This window comes from Hemiscyllium ocellatum, chromosome 7 (genome assembly GCF_020745735.1).
Source record: "Hemiscyllium ocellatum isolate sHemOce1 chromosome 7, sHemOce1.pat.X.cur, whole genome shotgun sequence".
Classification (NCBI taxonomy): Eukaryota; Metazoa; Chordata; class Chondrichthyes; order Orectolobiformes; family Hemiscylliidae; genus Hemiscyllium; species Hemiscyllium ocellatum.
In genome coordinates, this window is record NC_083407.1 from 55067925 (window position 1) to 55088644 (window position 20720).

General features: G+C 40.6%; 1 protein-coding gene across 6 annotated transcripts in view; it reads right to left on the reverse strand.

The window, feature by feature from the left end:
* The window catches only part of pkp4 (plakophilin 4), a 231376-nt gene that overhangs the window by 32745 nt on the left and 177911 nt on the right, over positions 1-20720 (reverse strand). For all 6 annotated transcript variants that reach the window (XM_060827224.1, XM_060827225.1, XM_060827226.1 and 3 more), the window contains one exon: positions 9069-9282. In XM_060827224.1, coding sequence (XP_060683207.1) covers positions 9069-9282 — 214 coding nt within the window. The remainder of the gene's footprint in view (positions 1-9068; positions 9283-20720) is intronic.

Genomic DNA, 20720 nt, shown 5'->3' on the forward strand with positions numbered 1-20720 from the left:
CTGCTAAATTCCTATTTTAAGAACAAATAGCAATACAAAACAGGAACAGACCCTTCAACCCTCCAAGCCTGTGCCAACATATTTTGCCCTTCCATACTAAAACTACCCTTACTTAAATAATCCATATCCTTCTACTCTCTTCCAATTCGTGTATTCAGCCAGGTGCTTCTTGAATGTTGTTACTGTGTCTGCTTCCACCAACTTCGCTGGCAGCATGCTTCAGGCACTTACCATCCTGTGTGTGAAAAACTTGCCTCACATATCTCTTTTAAACTACTTTCCCCAACACCCTGAGCCTGTGTACCCTAGTAATTGAGCCTTCCACTCTGGCTAAAAAGCCTCATACTTTTCACTCTATCCATGCCATTCACAATTTTATAAACTTCTAACAAGTCATTCCTCAACCTCCTGCTTCCCAGTAAAGATAAACCCAGTCTATCCAACCTTTCTTCATAACTAAAATCCTCCGGGCCAAGCAACATCCTGGTAAACTTTTTTTTGTACCCCCTCCAAAGCATCCATATTCTTATGGCAGTATGGTGACCAGGACTATATGCAATTTAGTATTAAAAATATTTGACACTATGAGGAATAAATTAGGTTAAAGGGATAAAACATGGCAGGAGTGTTCCAAATCGTAGTCCGCTCCTCCTGCTTGACGTGCAAAGCCAGGCACATTTTCAGTGCCCGGGACCTGCATATGTTAAAGAAATGTCTCCAGCTGCAGCTCTTGGAAGCCAGAGTTTCAGAGTTGAAGCGGTGTTCGGAGTCACTGTGGACCACTCGTAGGGCAGAGTGGATTGTGAATAGCATGCATAAAGAGGTAGTCACACCGCAGACTCAAACTCCACAGGTAGCAATGGAATGGGTGACCGTCAGGCAGAGCAGGAAGGCTAAGCAGGCAGTGCAGGGATTTCCTGTGGCTAATCCCTTGCAAAACAAATGCCCCGTTTTGGATACTGTGGAGGGAAATGGTCTTTCAGAGGATAACAGCAGCAGCTAACACATGGCACCATGGTTGGCTCTGCTGCAGAGGGAAGGAAAATAGACATAGAAATGCTATAGTTATGGGGAATTCAATCGTATGGGGAATAGATAGGTGTTTCTATGGCCGCAAACAAGATTTCAGGATGGTGTGTTGCCTTCCTGGCGCTAGATTCCTGGATGTCTTGAAGCAGTTACGGGACATTCTGGAGTGGGAGGGCGAACAGACAATAGTCATGGTACACTTTTGCACAAATGACACAGGTTTACAAAAAAAAAAGATGAGACCCCAGAAGCAGAATAGAGAACTAGGAAGAAAGTTGAAAGGTAGGACCTTAAAAGATAGTTAGCTCAGGATTACTACCAGTGCTATGAGCTAATAACAGCAGGATATAAAGGATGAACACATGTCTGAAAAGATAATGTGAGGTGAAGGTTTCAGATTCGTAGGGCATTGAGACCGGTTTTGAGGGAGGTGGGACCTGTACAAACTATACGGGTTACAAATGGGCAGGACTGTGGACTGATGTCCTTGGGGAAGGTTAAACTAGTGTGGTAAGGGGATGTAAACCAGAGGAGTAGAGTAGTTGATGCAGAAATTGAGGGAAGAGGTAGAAACCAACGCAGACATGGCTAAAAACAATAACAGGCAGTGGAGATGTTCTGAAATACATGTGTTTCAATGCACAAAGTAAAATAGGCAAGATGGGATGAACTTAAAGCTTTGGTTAGTATGTAGATCTATGATATTATTGCGATTATGGAGACTTTGCTAAAAGAGGGACAGGACTGGAAGCTGAATGTGCCAGGATTTACATTATTTCAAGTGTGATGAAAGGGGATGTAAAAAGGGTGGGGGAATTGACCCTAGTTAAAGGAGTATCTCCCAGCTCTACTGAGGGGGGAGCAAATCAGAGACCTGTGCGGCAAGGCAATAAGGGTAGAACTCAAGAACAGGAAAGGGGAAAATCATATTGCTGGGGTTAGACTACAGACCTCCTAACAGCCATGATAGATACAGGAAAAAAATGTGTAGACAGATTTTGCAAAGATGCAAAATCAGCAGGGTTGCTGTGATGGGCGATTTTAACTTCCCCTACATTAGAATGGGACTCATCTCATGCTAGGGGCTTGGATTGGGCAGAATTTGTAAGGACCATTCAGGAAAGTTTCTTGACAGTATGTATTAAATAAATTTTAATATAAACTAAATTTAAAAACATGGAAGAAAAACATAACTTGCTACACGTCCAGTTTCCTGAATCCCCTGTTACCCAATTCTCTTGCTTGTGGCAGATCCTCTCTGCTCTCCAACACTTCATGTTGTTAACACTGCCAACCTTCAAACTACTGCCCCATTAAGTCTCAGAAGTATCCTTTATTTCTTTGAATTATTTCCATATCCATGATCTAAAGTCTGGAGCCAGAAATAAACACAAATTGTAGACATTTTAAAATAAATATTTCTGTAAAAATGTATTAAGGGGTGATGATGGCTTAGTGGTAATGTCATCAGTAAGGGACTAGAAGTCCAGAATCCCAGTGTAATCTGCTGGCGGCATGGATTCAAATCTCACCACAGTAGCTGTTCCTTCTCCAGTTTGACCTACACATGACTCCAGAACCACAGCAGTATGTTTAATGCTTAATTACTCCCTGAAATAGCCGAGGAAGCCACTCTGTTTAAGAGAAATTTGGAACTGACCACAAATGGTGCCATTGCCACTGACATTCATGTTCTACCAAAAAATAAAGAGAAGTCATTCTTGAAGCCCTTAAAATTAGACAAATCTGGGCTTTAATTTTCCGTCATTGCTTAAGCAGTTAAGAAAATGGTGTTTCCTTTTGTAGTTATCTTTCAACTGCCTTTCTAACATCTCTATTCTGCTGTTAACTGTTATTCTCATAATAATTTTTGGACGATTCCTCATCTCATTTTATTGCTGCACTTTTACAAATATGTCTGTTGGTCTACATGAGCTTTAGTGACTTTGACTTTGTTCTTAAAATGTATATTTACAGTGGTCCTTGTACTGCAATAAAATATTTAAGACTATTCACTGTCTTTCATTTTTAATTATTCCCTGTAAATTTCAATTTGTTCTTTACTTGGAACATTCCTCTTACTGCTTCATCAACTATATTCAGATTAGAAGCTCATTACAGCAAACTTTTTTCTTATAGTAACATTTTGAACTTTTCAGATTTTTACATGCCCTATTCCCAGTATTTGGGAATCATCTCAAAAGTGCTGTATGCTATTGATATAAAGGTTTTCAAATGCTACAGCTTTGATGCATTTTCTCTTAAACCAAAATACAGTAGTTCCTCATGCGATGCTCCTGAAATGTGCAACTTTAAATGAAACAATGTTAACTTGACTACTGGATTACCTCATTGCAACCAATGCAAAAGCTTCAGTTAGGTTCTGCAGGATCTTACCCTTCAGAAAAAGGACATTCAAACATTATACCCTGCAAGTTTGGACACCCCTGAAATCCTATACTTCACATACTAAACTATATAATCACTAAACTAAAGGAAATGTTCAAGCATGTTAAAAACCACTAACATAATTATCACTGCTGGTCAAGTTTCCTATACATTTTCAGAGATTTCATTATTATGTTTCCTTCAAAATCCTATTTGATAAAATCACATTAAACCTTTACATTTAGGCTTTTCACAGCAGCAACAATCCAATTACTACTTTACAACCTTTTTATCCTTATTTAGGGAGGCATTACTTAATAGTATTATTATAGCTGAATTCCCCACTATCAACATCCTGGCAGTGACCACTGATCACACACTCATCTGGGCCCATCATATAAATACTGTGACTACAACAGCAGGTCAGAGGCTAGTATCCCTGCAGTGAACATCTCCTGCCTCCCTAAAGCCTGTTCACCACTGACAAGGCACAAGTTGAGAGTGTGGTTGAATACTCTCCATAGTCTGAAGGGTTGCAGCTCCAATACCAGTCAAGAAGCTTGACACCATCCAGAACAAAGCAATCCATTTGACTGTCACCCCATCCATCACCTTCAATACTAATTCCCTTCACCAACAATATCTACAAGATTCACTACCATAACTTAAAGTTCCTTTGTCAGAATCTTCCAAACTCATGATCCCAATCACCTAGGAAGACAACAGCACATGCACGAGAACCTGAAATTTCCCCTTCATACCACACAGCATCCTGACTTAGAACTATATTATCATTCCTTTACAGTGACTGGTTTAAAATCCTGGAACTGCTTTCCTGACAGTACTGTGAGTGTCTTTACATCTTAAGGAGAACAGTGGTTTGAGAGGCAGTTCATGAATACTTCCTTCAGGAGAATGAGGGACAGGCAGTAAATGCTCACCTAGCCATCAATAACTATATCCCCGACAAATAATTCATTGTGTGCTAATATCAGAAAAATTGCATTTGACTACGCGTTGGTAAGTGATCAACCAGGAATTCCATTAAGGAAGTTTGCATATTCTCCCTGCACATGTGTGTGTGTTTCCTCTGGGTGCTCTGCTTTCTTCCCACAGTCCAAAGATGTGGCAACTAGGTGGATTAGCCATGATAATATGGGTATAGTTTGGGACATGTGGGCAGAATGCTGTTCAGAGGGTCAGTGCAGACTTGATGGGCAGAATAATTCTGAGTTATGTTAACCAGGAGATATGCTGTGACAATGCAAACACTTTCTGCTGCTATCTGTCTCATCCCCACCTTCAGGCTTTCTTTCTCACTGATTACACTCTCCATGCAGATTTACTTTTGGTGAACCGTTAGTATGCCTGTAGCAGAGCACTGAATGCAGCCAATCAAGAAGAGAAGGTAAGAATGCGTAAGGTGAGTAGAACAAGAGCATTGGGATGCTGGAGAGTAGTTGAGTGCAGTAACAAAAGCAGGGAGAACACACAGGGACTAGGAGAGTGCCAAAGACAACACCACCAAGGTGTCAGAGCAGAGTAGTATACATTAAATTTAAAATAAGCAAAAACAGAAAATTACAACAAAACTTACCACTCAAAAAAGGTTGATAAAGAAAGAGTCAGATGGGCTTATGCTACCTATATGGGAGAACTGGAAAGCAAATATAACAGTCATGCAAGCATATGTTATTTCAGATAATAGCAAGTATTGCATGTCAGAAAAAAATGATTACAGAGTTTATGTGACAACAGGGGAATGTTCCACCATAAGAAAACTGAGTGCAGAAGCAGGCAAGCAAAAATACTTGAGGGCAAATGTCCTGTGATATGTTATGATAGGGTCTATCAACAGTCTGTAATTGAAGGTGATGAATATGTCATGAAGTGTATGAACATTGAGCAATCGGTCCCTCTTTTGTAGAGCATTAGTTTATTAAAAAGGAACCTGTGTCCTCCCATTTTGGTGGCTGCTGCATTTTTACATGCCAACTGTTAACGCTTCATGAATGTATACCATAGCAAGTTGAAAGCTGTGGTGAAAAGAAAAAAAATTGCAGCAGGATATAAAAGTATGCGAGATGTCAAATGTACAAATACAGAAATGCTTAGTGTTTTAAAAAATAGAATTAACATTCAATTAGATAGCAGAAATAGACAATATAAGGTAAGCAAGGTACATTTCTGTGTCAGACATCCACTTTATATGGGTTAAAGTACACATTCAATAGCAGGGAAAGTTCTAAAATTCAAAATGTGATCTTATTTTCATAGTATTTGAGGCTTGTCCATGCTTATAGTGCAAAATCAGGGCCCAAAATCACATAACTGCATGTACACAAATACAGCAAGCAAGGTCAATAAATCATTTTTTCTGAGCTGCACAAAATAACAAAGGGTTTCCATACAAAAGCCTCAAAAATTAACTTATGTATTGGAAATAAATAATATAAATCGATAGATTTATTAATTTACAGAATATACATTGAAAAAAATAGGGAGATAGGACTAGTTAGTCTTTATGAACTCCTTCAAAGGGCTCCCTCTAAGCCACTAATAATAGAAGCGAGATTCTAAATACGCAAACCAGCATCGGCAATGTTTAACTTGAAACTATTCTACACAATAGTTTCAAGTGAACATAATTTTTTTTTAGAAAAGGTTACATTACTGTCACAATCAGAATCATAATCCACTGGGGCATACAAGACAAAATATTAGAAAAAAATGTCAATGAACTATTACATTGATTTATACCAGGCTTGTCCAACAGGCAGCCTGATTTCAACCTGATTCTAAATACACAAGAAGAACTGGAAAATTCAACAGGATGCTCCTCCCATGGGATGTTATTTCTCACCTGCATTTCCTACTATCAGCTCTTCAGTGGTTTCTAAATTCAGTGTTGGGAACTATGAAAACAGCAATTACTGGGATCAGGCCAAGCCCTGAGCAACTTAAGTGACAATAAAGAGTCTTTTTGGAGGGTCAGTGAGAATGCAATGGAGGGAACATCTGGAAGCCTGATGACAGTTACAAGGAACAAAGCTCTGAGTTAGCAAGCAACTCAGATGGAAGACGCGGCTCTGCTCTTCCAGTGCAGGCACTGAGTGCCCAAAAACACAACTATCAAGATGGCAGAATAGGTTTCTGAAATAGTGAGGGTGTCAGGGGTACGTGTGATCAAGGGAGGAAAAGTGTTTATGAGGAAAAAGTAGGCAAGAGCAAGAGAGACAGCATGCACGTGACAGTGCTTGTGAGAGATCAGGTGCAAGAGAGAGTTGGAAGGATGAAGAGGGGAGAAAAGGCCACAGGGAAGTAGGGAAATTTGAAAAGTGTAGGAAGCCTGAGATGAAACCATCCTCTTCCCATCCTACTCTCTTCCCTGCTCCTACTCTCTCCCCTAAACCTATATGATGAAAACTCAAGCTGAAGGGCAACCATCTTCTCACTTTCATGTGATTTCTGCTGAGGCCAGCTCAGAATGTGCCGTGCCAGAGGCAAAAACAAGGTCATTCTGAGTTAAATCCAGTCCTTAGACGGATCAGCAGGTCCCTCCCCTTCCCTGATCAGGTCAAAAGTCACACGACACCAGGTTATAGTCCACGTTCCTGTCTGGCTTATTCACTCGGGAAACACTTCAGTGGTCAAGGACATTCAGCCTCCGATCTTCCAAGGTAGCCTTTGTGATACACAACACAGAATCGCCAAGTGAAAACTGATAGCCAAGCTTCATACCCATGAAGATGGCCTTAACTGTAATCCTGGGTTCACTTCATGCTACATGTAACCCCACTATACTGTTTTGGTCTGTAAAATCTTCCTTACTGTCCTGTTCTGACACCCTCATCTTGATAACTTATGATCTCTCTACCTTAGTTTGTACAGTTTTGGATTACCTGTTACTTTGGTTAGACCCTCAGCATGCGACTCTTATACCTATAATATTATTCCATCCATTTCATTTGTTTCCAGCATTATTTTGTTATGAAGTTGAAAACATGTATTGTACCTTTAAGAGAGAGTGAATGCTGTCCTGCACTAACAGCCTACAAGAGCAATCTTGGTATGTACTGAAAAATTGAAAATATGTAACATTTGGAAATGGATACTGAGTTGGTTGCTGTTTTGACAACAATTTGAATTTAACCAATTTAAATAATGCCCCAAGAGATTTAAACCCAACCGAGCTTGAATTTATTGTTTTGCCAATATCAAACCAATGAGACGATCTGATGTTTGGGATATAAAAAAAGCAGGAGTTTTGAAAATCAGACAGAGCAACTGCCATCAAGACAGACCCAGGAAATTAGGAACAGTATCAAAGATATCTTTTCACATGAAACATCGTCACAGTAAAAAGATAGATAACAACTCAGGGAGATCTTCAGCCGGAAGAAGAAAGACACTGAACATGACAGCGTTGTGTGGTTTTAAAATTAAGTTGATGTAATTTTAATGAGTGTTTTATTGGAACGGTATATTGTTATAGAGTTAGAGACAGGTAATAAGCAGTTAAGAGAAAGAGGGGCTTAGATTTGTGTTGTTGTTTAACGTTCACTTTTAGAGTTAAGGAATAAATTGATTTTATTTTCTTTAAATAGTGAAATTTGGGGAGTTCTCTGTTACTCTTTTTAACAGATTATGAGATGAGGTGAGCTTTTTTGGCTGTTTGGTTTAATTAACAGAAGGATTCACTGCCGTGTCGTAACATTACCTTACTTTTAACTTTTCAGAACTGTCTCTATCTCAATTAATCAAATTATTGGTAATTCCTTCACTTGTTAGTCAGCTGTTGACACTTTACTGTCAGTTTTGATCACCTGCAGAGACTTATTATTCAACTTGTCAAAAATCTACTCACATATTTGTATTATCTTTTGATCTCTCTGCCTACAAATTCTGTGCCTGTATGCTTTTCTTCACTCCATCTGATGAAGGAGTTGTGCTCCAAAAGCTTGTGATTTCAAATAAACCAACTAGACCATAACCTGGTGTCATGTGACTTCTGACCTTGCCCACCCAATCCAACACTAGCACCTCCATATCATGATTTCTCTATTCATGACTTGGGGCATTGTCTGCCCCTCTCTAGCTCTGCTTCTTTACTAAAATAACGCAAAACAATGAATTAGCTCTGCTGCATGAAAGTTTTCAATAGCTATTCTTAATTACTTATTTAACTTATCAATTTATTGACTAGACTGTTCTTCCGTGAAACAAATGATTACTGTTAAATCTTTTTGAAATTTGCTCAGCAATTAAGTGAGGAAAAAACTTGAAAATGCAGAATGGTTGTACAAGCCTGTTTTTTGTCAATGATGGTACTGGTCCTTTATCTTGGAGACTGGAACATCCCGGGCCATAAACTTCCCATCATAGTGAATGGATGTACTCAACAACTACAATTAGTAATATTAGTGCTTATATTGCTATACAAGCTAGAAAAATTGCCTTTTAAAAAAATGTATTAACCTGGATCTGCCTTCAGATGGCTCATAAACTTATGCTAGGGTAAAGAGCTATATATACATTTGAAAGGATGCAGTTTTGAGCACTTGTCAACAAAGCATATGATAATAACTGGAGCAAAATCACTTCATAAACAATAGTTCCATAGTCATAACTTATAGTGTGTGAACACTCACCAGTAATGAGTTCCCGCATTTCTGCATCCACTGTCTTTCGTAACAAACGCAATAAGGCTGGAATTCCACCAGCATTTTTAACGGCTATTTTATTCTCATCAGTTGTTTTTCCATAAACTAGGTTCCGAAGTGCACCACATGCATTTTTATGTACTTCGAGGACTTTATGATCCAGAAGATCAACTAAGTGTTTAATTCCACCTAACATACACACCTTGGGGAAATAAACAAGGTACATAAAGAATACTTAATTGTATTACTGTACACAAATATACAATTTTGAAAACATGCATGAATAACCCGATACAAAATATATGCTCTCTTGAACTTCATGGATTAATCCTTCCACCACCAAACCTTTTCATTTGATAGATTTCTGTGTATGACAAAAACATTTGACAATGGAAGGACAAGATATGGCAAGTAGATGACTGCATTTGTGAGAAAAAAAACACATTATCAAATTCTCCAGAAGTTATTTATAGATATCAAGGATGGTGAAAAACAGGCATAAATGAACATTCAAATTTTCCTCACTTTGACAAATAGTCTTAAATGCCATATTAACAAACCAGTGTACAAATTACATAATTCCACATGTTGTGGGTCATAATCAGCAAGGTTATCAGCTAAGCTGAAATTGCTTCCATGGCATTTTCTAGTTTTATCCAAAATATCACATGCTCCTCTACCATTCACCACTAACAGGCCATTAGATTTAGTCGAATGTAATACTAATTAGTCACTATGAAATCATTAGAAGCAAAAAAAAAAGAAAAATAAACTCTTCAATGTATCCCTTCCTCTTTGTAGGGGAAGTGAGTTTTTACATGTGAGAGCACCTTATCACATCCACAACAGAATGATCAATATCAGCAACTTGTACATGAACTTGATGTCAAAAATCACTAGATGCTGTCCCAACATTATGTGTTGTTACTAAACTATGACATCATTTCAAAATTAAAGTTTACATAATTAATTACTTTGAAAATGATTTCAGTAGATATGTGCAACAGTTTGATGAATTGTACACCCACAGCTAATCATCATTGAAATATATGACAAGTATTTTTTAGCTATTAAAAGCTGTAATAGCAATTTTACTTGCATACATTAATCACTTTCAAATATAAAGTTGAATGTTGTTTCTCAATGCACTTAATTTGGCAATTTGCATACATAGATGGCAATACAAGATACAAGGAAAAGTAGTGGAGTAACTTTGTACCAAATCCTATTATTGCAAGAGCAAAGTATGCAAATATGTTGCTTGATTGATTGTTTTGAGATGATACTGTGCAGAAATTATGAGCAGAAAGTGTAATTGTTCCAAAAACAATACCTTCTAACAACCAGAAAGTAAATGCTCTCAATACCCGAGCAAGTGATTTCACACATGCAGTTTGAACACAGAAAGAGGAGTTGGCCATTCAGTATTTTAAGCCTACCCTGCTATACAATATGATCATGGCTGGTTGAACACTTCAATGCTCTTTACCCACTCCATCTGCATAACCCTGCGTGCTGCTGGTAATCAGAAATCTATTAAACTTTATTTTTTTATAGATATTTTTATTGGAAATTTAATATTTTACAAGTTTACAAAAATAAACAAAACTCTCAAGTACAAACATTGATATACAATTAAATCTTAAATAAATAATAACCAAAATTTAACAAAAGAAAAATATCGAGAGCAAAAAAAAACTCAACTAACTACTAATCTTACCTATAACTAACCACAGTGTATAATTACGTCTCTTACATTATTCAAATAAGAGAAAGAAAAAAAAACAACGGATAACACAGAAATTGGATCGTGAGATACATGCTCAGAGCATGTTAACATCAAATGTAACAAAACCCGTATTCATGCGGGATTCCTCTCCCAAGGGGCCCCGGACCAGCCAGGTTCGCAATCTCAATTAAATAAAAGCCCTTGTTAGGATAGCCGAAATATCTGTATTTATATAATTCAAGAAGGGCTGCCATATTTTATGAAATAATTCGATCTTTCGCTACACCATATTTGTAAGGAAGTCAAGGGGAATACATTCCATAATTAATCTGTGCCAATTTGAAAGTCCAGGGGGGCCCTCAGCCACCCAGTTTACCAAAATAGAAAATAATCTCTTCCCTTGCATATCCAGGGAGGGTAAGTTCGAAAAGCCCAAAAGGAGAGATACAGGGTCCACTTTAATATCCGTTCCTAAAATTTCTGTCAGGGTACTTGCTACTTTAGTCCAGTATCTACAGATCTTATGACAGGTCCATAGGCAATGTACAAGAGTGCCCACCTCTATTTTACATTTGGGACACATTGGAGATGCTCCTGTCTTAAATTTTGCCAATCGATCCGGTGCTATATGGGCCCTATGAAGAATCTTCAGCTGGCTAGCCTGAGTTCTATTGCAGATGGTGATTCTTCTGCCGTTTTCCCAAATGTCATTCCACGTTTCTATAGAGATTTCTAGTCCCAAATCCTGATCCCATGTTTTAAGCAGATTTTCCATATCTCCCGATACTTCATCATGTAGGAAATGATAAATAGTACTGACAGAAAATAGCCCGATTGGTTGTAGCACTCTACATTCTCTGATTTATAAAGACTATCTAATAACGTAGTCTTCTTCTGTATATAATCTCGTATTTGGAAGTATTGAAAGAGGTCAACATTAGGTAACCCGAATTTCTGACGCAGCTGTTCAAAAGACATTAGGACCCCTTCTTTAAATAGGTCCCCTAAACATGAGATAACCCTGGATCTCCAGAGTTTAAAAGTAGCACCTGTAAACCCCAGTTGAAATCCCCATGCTCCCACTATCGGAGCATAGGGTGATGTTTTATGTGAGTTGCCTTCATTTTGCTGCATTATATTCCAAGCTTTAATTGTGTTTAGCATTATAGAGTTTTTACAGTGTCCTTAATGATTTTCCTCTTGTCTGAAAATAAAAGGTTAATAGGTGGGCATTTTACTTGAGAAGCCTCGATGTCCAGCCAGATTGATTGCAGGTCAGACAAGATCCAATCAGCTATGTAACTTAATAGGTAACTTAACTGATATTTCCTAAAATCTGGGAAGTCCAATCCTCCCCTTGCCTGTGGAAGCTGTAGCTTCTTCATCTTAATGAGGGGCTGTTAATGATTCCAGATAAAGGAACCCAACCAGCCATATAATTTACGTAGTGCCAGCCTCGGCAACATCACCGGAAGCATTCTCATAGGGTATAAGAGACGGGGCAGGACATCATTTTAAATTAGTGCTATTCTACCCAGCCAGGAAATTGGAAGGTCTCCCCATCGCTGGAGGTCCTGCCTTATCCTTTCCAGTAAATGCACAAAGTTAGCCTTGTATAACTGATCAAATACTGGGGTAATAAAAATGTCTAAATATAAGAAACCCTCCAGGGACCACCAAAAGGAAAAGTGGGATCCGTCCACTAAGTGGAGTATCATAGCAAGGCCACTCATTGGCATAGCCTCCGATTTTGAGAAATTAATTTTATAGCCTGAGAATGCACTAAATGTATTAATAACTTGGATTAAGCGAGGCACGGACATCAGAGGATTACTGAGGAATAGAAGAACATCATCTGCATAAAGGGTAATTTTATGTTTACCTGTACCAATCCTCGGGGCCGTTATATTAGGATCAGCCCGTACAGCTTCTGCGAGAGAGGACATCCTTGACGGCAGCCCCTATCCACACTGAAGCTATCTGAACCTAACCCACTGGTAACCACAACTGCTTTGGGATCACTATACAATGTTGAGACCCATTTGGTAAACACCTTTCCCATGCCAAACCTTTCCAATGTGTAAAACAAATATGACCATTCAACCCTATCAAACGCCTTTTCCGCGTCTAATGAGACTACTACTCCTGGTATCTTTTCTTGATGGCAGGCTTGAATCATATTCAAAACCCTTCTAATATTATTGGATGATCTATGGCCCTTAATAAACCCAGTCTGATCCTCCTTTATGATATGTGGCAATACCCTTTCTAGTCTCAATACTAACATTTTAGAAAGGATTTTAAAATCTACATTTAGCAAGGATATTGGTCTGTATCACATGCAATTTTCTGGGTCCTTTCCTTTTTTAAGGATAAGAAGGATATTTGCCTCTTTCAACGAAGGCAGGAGACAGCCTTGACTGTATGCGTAGTTATACATGTCCATAAGTGGACCAGCCAATATTCTTGTAAATTCTTTATAGAATGCAGCTTGAAAGTCATCTGGGCCAGGTGCCTTACCGCTCTGAAGTTGCCTGATTGCGTCAAGTATTTCTTGGACTGTTAGGGGAGCATTTAAGACCGATACCTGTTCTGGAGTTAGGTCCGGAAAGGTCAAATTTTTAATAATGATTGCATCCTCCTAGTCCTGTCTTCACAATCCTGCGATTTATATAAATCAGAATAAAATTTTCTAAATATTGCGTTAATCATGAGTCAAAATTCCCGTACTTTCCTTGATAAACGTGATAGTTTGAGGGGCCTTTTTTCCTTTGCAAGAAATGCTAAATATCTATCTGGTTTGTCGCCAAATTCTTATAACCTTTGTTTTGCAAATAATACTTCCCTCTTAGCCGTTTGGGTAAGCGTGGTGTTTAGAGCTGTCCTAAGGGCCGTAATCCTTTGCAATTTGATCATAGAAGGTCTCTCAGCATATGCTGTTTCAGCTGCTTTTAAGCGAGCTTCGAGCAGACGCTGTTGTTCTCCCTTTAATTTTTTCTGGGTATGTATGAGATGATCAAACCTCGCGCATAAGCTTTGATGGTCTCCCACATCATTGATGGGTTGCTAGCCGTACCTAAATTAATTTCTAAAAAATAATTTAAATTCTTGAGAGAAGTACTTTACAAATTTACTATCTTTCACCAGGAAGGGGTCCATTCGCCAATGCCGAGGGGATGTCCCATTGTTCCTCACCTTGATTTCCATATATACAGCAGCGTGATCGGAAATTGCTATACTACCTATTTTACAGGATGATATGGAATTTAAAATAAATCGAGGGGGCAAAAAAACATATCAATTCTGGTATGATATTTATGTGGATTGGGGTAAAAAGAAAAATCTCTGTCCTGTGGATGAAGACATCTCCATACATCTACTAATCCTAATTCTTTGTTCAAATCCACCAATTGTCTAGATCTGGGAGATACTCCTGCAGTAGTCTTGGGAATCCTATCTATTTCTGGATCCATAATACAATTAAAGTCTCCCCCTATAATTGTACAACGGGCACCGAGAGCCATCAATTTTGAGAAGGCTTCTGTTATAAATTTAAAAGGATGTGCCAAGAGGGCAATACAAATTTAAAATCCCATATTCCTCTCCATTTATAAGGGCTTTAATCAGAATATATTGTCCAGATTCGTCGTTTATCTGTTTTAGGATTTTGAGAGGGAAATTCTTCCGAATAAGAATAACAATTCCCCTGCTTTTTGAGCTAACAGAAGAAAAAAATGCCTGATCAAATCCACCCTGTCGTAATTTCAAGTGTTCTTTATCCAACAAGTGTGTCTCCTGTAGGAGAGCTATATCAACCCTTTCTTTCTTGAGATTTGATAATATTTTCTTCCTTTCGACTGGCGAATTACTTCCCTTGACATTCCAGGTGCACCACTTAACCGACTGATCAACCATAATCGTCTGGGCAAATCAGAGACCCTACCCCGAGCATATCGCATATAAAATTCACAGAAATAAAGGCTCTCTAATACACTCACAACAGTATAATAAAAAAACTATTTCTAAATAAAAAACTATAAAACGTATTTAAATGGAGATTTTCCCCCTTGCTCCCGGGGGTATCACTTCCTTTCCAAAGGTTCATCGTATCCTCTCCCAAACAGTGCCCCACCCTTGACCCAGGCGCTCCTCAATAGGATGAGGAAAATTCAAATATATTACAGAGCTAGAGTTAACAGTGAGCACCCTACCCCCACCCCCCTCACCCACACCAACACCTGGATATATTTGCTAATGGTAATACCATGTATAAACATGTACAGCTATAAAATTACAACCTCAACAAGTAATAATTAAATATAATAATACAAAATAACAAGGGAACACAACCCCGCTCCTAGAGAGGTAAAATAGAATAAGGTAACCACCTCCCCCCACCAACATTAACTAGACCCCCCAGCCTATATCTATATATATATAGAATAACAAAATAAAAACAAAGGGGGGGGAGAAATTCGTTGAGAACAATTAAATAAATCCCTCTCCCCACCCTCCAAGATAATATTAAACAGTAAGGTAAAAAAAGAAAAGGGGGGATATAAACCGGAGTGGGTGGGGGGGGGAGGGGAGGAGAAACCAACATCAATTATCTCTTACAATTTATCTGAGAGAGTCCAAAAATCCCTTAGCCCTTTCCGGCAATCCGAAGTTACACACGGATCCTTCATGGTTAAAGCGGAGAGATTCGCTGGGTAGCGTAAGGAGTACTGAATATTTAAGTCCCTTAAACACTTCTTTGCCTCATCGAATGCCTTCCTCTTTTGGACCAGAGCTGGAGAAAAGTTCTAGAATAACATGATCTTGGATCCTTTATAGATCATGGCTTGGGGATCTTTTCCAAGATTTCTATAGGCTTCTAGGAGTATCTGCCTCTCCTTATAGCTCTGCAGCCGGAACAGGACCGGGCGGGGGCGCTGGTTCGAGCCGGGCCCGTGTTTTGCAACTTGGTAGGCCCATTCCACCCTTACCTGGCCTGATCCAGCCTCCAGATTTAACAGCTGTGGAAGCCACTGTTCAAGGAACGCTGTAAGCTGGCCTTCCTCTTCCCGTTCAGGAAGGCCCAGTAAACGAATATTTTTTCGATGACTTCGATTCTCGAGGTCGTCAATGTGGTTCTCTAAGGTCCAGACTCGCTGTTCGAGAGTCCGGACCTGATCCACGGCCGATTTTGCTGTAGTTTCAGAGGTCGCGGCCTTTAGCTCCGCCCCCTCCGACTCAGCGTTCGATTTCCTTAATGTCTCGGTCGTGCTTTTGCAGAGCGGCCGAGAGTGAGTCCCATCAACTTCGGGATTCTTCAATAAAAGCGTAGATCTTAGCATCCAGTTTGGAGATGATTTCCATGAGGCTCGCCACTGTAGCTAAGTCCCCCCGGGCGGCTGCAGATGCTTCTGCTGCAGCTGGAGAAGGTGGGGAGGGGTTCCTGCTTGCTGAGAGCTGCGGGCTCCCTTTCCTTTAGTCATTTTTACTGAAGATTAAATTGTTTAAATTCAGTACTAAACAACTAATTAAACTTAACAGCCATTTTAAATGATTTGGTGAGTGTGGTGGGGTTGGGCGACCCACCTTGCCCAAGTCTTGGGAGGAGCACTGTAGACTCAGACATGCTGCGTCGCCGCCATCTTGGATCCCCCCTCAAACTTTATCTTAAGCAGACTCAAATGCTGAGCTTCCACAACTTTCTGTGGTAGAGAATTCCAAAGGTCTATAGCCTTATGAGTAAAAATCCATTCTTCAACAATGTATAAAATGTGTTGAAGCAAAAAAAAATTTGGCTTTGTAACTGCATTAAAGTTGCAGCCAACAACAACAGACAAGTGCACTAGAACAAGCCATCAACACTAAACAACAGCAGACCAAGACAAAGAAAAGACTAGCCCTGCAAGAAAAACTGGCCAAGCTCAAAACAGCAATAACACGGACAACTCAGACTTGGATAAAGAACCTGTCTGACCAAGCGCTGTCAGACATAGAAGCCGTCCTAATACAAGGGATAAACTTCAACCGCAGGGAGCCGGACAAAAAGGACTTCCTAGCAGCACTGGAATCATTTCTGAAAGACAACAGAATTACAGAAGAAACCCAACAGGTCATCAGACAGATAGAAGCAGCAACACTAAGCAGAAGGAAAGAATGGGACACCTTTAACAGGCTGGAAAGAAAAGCCCTGGGAGAACTCAGAAGAGAACAACAGACTTCCCTTCCTAAACGTCACAGTAGGAGAGCTGCAGACCAGCATCTACAGGAAAGCCACACACATAGACTACAGGAGCAATCATCCCAACACCCACAATCGGAGCTGCATAAGAACATTTAAACCAGCCACAACACACTGCAGCATCCAGGAGCTACAAGAAGCCAAGAAAAATGCCTATACAACGTATTCAGTAACAACGGGTACCCAATAAGCACAGTCTGCAATTCCTGCACAACAGACCTAAACAGGAAGATACAACATGCCCAGAGACACTAGCCACCCTGCCACACACCAAAGACATCTTGGAGATGACGGTCATACTACTCTGGCCCCAAGATAACATGGTAGCCCACAAACCTACTACCACACTGATACAGTTCTTGATGAATTTAAAGGACCCCATACCAACAGCCAGCAGAACGAACGTCATATACAAAATACCCTGCAAGGACTGCAACAAACATTACACTGGACAGACGCGCAGGAAACTAGTCACCAGGATACATGAGCACCAACTAGTCACCAAAAGACATGGCTAACTATCACAGGTATCCATACAGACAGATAAAAGGAACATCAGTTTGACTGGGACAGGCTAAACAGAGACATGCACAGGAATTCCTTGAGGCCTGGCATTCAAACTAGAACTCCATTGATTTGGATTCCATTTACCAACCTCTCAGAAACAGAACCGGAAGTGTTATCAATCCCCACAACAGACCAAGCCATAGAAATAGTGAGGACAGAACATCAATGTTTCATCGGAGATTCACGATGATGTTACCTAGAATGATGGCGAAACATCTGAGACAAACCTACCAGCTCAGCGACCAAATTTTCAATCTTGTAGCCAGTAATTTGAAACATTGAGGTGATGAACATTATAATTATGTTTCCTTAGTGACATGTCACCAAGATAACCTAGTTAATAAGGTAAGGTTCATTCTAAACTTCCTGTACTGAATATAGGTTTGTTATTAATTTTATAGCAACTTGAACTAAGCTTTCTACTTAAGTACTGAGTGGGTGTTCAGATAACTGGGGTATGCATGCTAGGGCAGTTGCTTGCTCCTCCTGCATAATGTGGCAGGTGGGAGACATGGCACACGTCTCTGCTGGCTACATCTGCAGGAAGTGCATCCAACTCCAGTTCCTTGAAAATGGTGTTAGGGAATTGGAGCTGGATGAACTACGGATCATTCGGGAGGCTGAGGGGGTAATTGAGAGGAGTTACCGGGAGTTGGTCACTCCTAAGGCTCAGGACAAGGATAGATAGGTTACAGTTAGGGGGAGGAAAGGGGACAGACAGACTGTCCCCTTTCCTCCCCGTAACTGTAACCTATCTATCCTTGTCCTGAGCCATAGGAGTGACCAACTCCCGGTAACTCCTCTCAATTACCCCCTCAGCCTCCCGAATGATCCGTAGTTCATCCAGCTCCAGCTCCAATTCCCTAACGCTATGCAGAGATCCCTGTGGACATTCCCCTCAGCAATAAGTATATTGTTTTGGATACAGCTGGGGGGTGGGGGTGGTGGTGAATGACCTATCAGAGGAAAGCCATAGTAATCAGTTCTCTGGCACTGAGCCTGACACTGTGGCAAAGAAGGGAAGGGGGCAGAATAGAAAAGTACTCATGGTAGGGGACTCGATAGTTAGGGGAATCAACAGGAGATTTTGTGGTTAGGATCAGGATTCCCGGAAGGTATGTTACCTCCCTTGTGCCAGGGTCCGGGACGTATCCAATCAGGTCTATAAGATTGTAAAAGGGGAGGGCGAACAGTCAGAAATGGTGTTACATATTGGCATGAATGATATAGCTAGCAAAAGGATTGAGGATATAAAAAGTGATTTCAGGGAATTAGGATGGAAGCTGCAAAGCAGGATGAACAGAGTAGTGTTCTCTAGTTTACTACTGGTGCCATGAGATAGCGAGGCGAGGAATGGGGGCGGGCTCAGCTTAACACGTGGCTGCACAGCTGGTGTAGGAGGGAGGGCTTCAGATATGTAGATAATTGGGATGCCTTCTGGGGAAGGTGGGATGTGTACAAGAAGGACGGGTTGCATCTGAACTTGAAGGGGACCAATGTCCTGGGTGGAAGGTTTGCTCGAGTAGTTCGAGAGGGTTTAAACTAGTATGGCAGGGGGGTGGGAACCTGAGCTGTATACCGGAAGTGAGAGATGATGCAGATGAAGCAATAGCAAGAGGTAGACCAGCTAGTGGGAAGGATTTTCCTGGGAAGGAACCAAGGGATCGGTTAAAGTGTGTTTGCTTTAACGCAAGGAGTAACAGGAATAAAAGTGATGAACTTAGAGCATGGATCAGTACCTGGTGCTGTGATTTTGTGGCCATAACAGAGACACGGGTTTCTCAGGGGCAGGAATGGTTGCTGGATATTCCAGGGTTTAGAGCATTTAAAAAGAATAGGGAGGGGGAAAAAAAAGAGGAGAGGGTACAGCACTACTAATCAGAGAGGGTATCACAGCTACAGAAGCTTCCATTGTCGAGGAAGATCTGCCTACCGAGTCAGTATGGGTGGAAATTAGGAACAGCAAGGGAACAGTCCCCTCGATAGGGGCTTACTACAGGCTGCCCAATAGCAGCAGGGAGATTGAAGAAAGCATAGGTCGGCAGATTGTGGAAAAGTGTGGACATAGTCGGATTGTTGTAATGGGTGACTTTAACTTTCCCAATATTGATTGGAACCTCCTTCGAGCAGAAGATTTGAATGAAGCTGTTTTTGTAAGGTGTGTTCAGGAGGGTTTCCTAGCTCAGTACATTGACAGGCCAGCGAGGGGAGAGGCCATTCTAGACTTGGTGCTCGGAAACGAGCCGGGGCAGGTATCAGATCTTGTGGTGGGAGAGCATTTTGGTGATAGTGACCACAACTGCCTCACATTCTACATAGCTATGGAGGAGCAGAGGATTAGGCAAAATGGGAAGATGAAATTATGATGCGATTAGACATGAGTTAGGAAGCATGGATTGGGAGCAATTGTTCCATGGAAAAGGCACTATAGACATGTGGAGATTGTTTAAGGAACAGTTTTTGCGAGTGATGAATAAATATCTCCCTCTGAGACAGGCAAGAAGGGGTAAGATAAAGGAACCTTGGATGACGAGAGCGGTGGAGCTTCTCATCAAAAGGAAGAAGATAGCTTACATAAGGTGGAGGAAGCTAGGGTCAAGCTCAGCTCTACAGGATTACAGGCAGGTGAGGAAGGAGCTCAAAAATGGTCTGAGGAGAGCCAGGAGGGGGCACGAGAAAGGCTTGGCAGAACGGATTAGGGAGAACACAAAGGCATTTTACACTTATGTGAGGAATAAGAGAATGGTCAAAGAAAGAATAGGGCCGATCAGGGATAGCATAGCGAACTTGTGTGTGGTGTCTGAGGAGGTAGGGGAAGCCCTAAATGAGTTTTTTGCTTCTGTCTTTATGAAAGAAACGAACTTTGTAGTGAATGAAACCTTTGAAGAGCAGGTGTGCATGCTGGAATGGATAGAGATAGAGGAAGCTGATGTGCTGAAATATTTGTCAAACATTAAGATTGACAAGTCGCCAGGCCCGGACCAGATTTGTCCACGGCTGTTTTGGGAAACGCGAAATGCGATTGCTTCGCCACTTGTGAAGATCTTTGCATCCGTGCTCTCCACTGGAGTCGTACCTGAGGACTGGAGCGAGGCAAATATAATTCCTC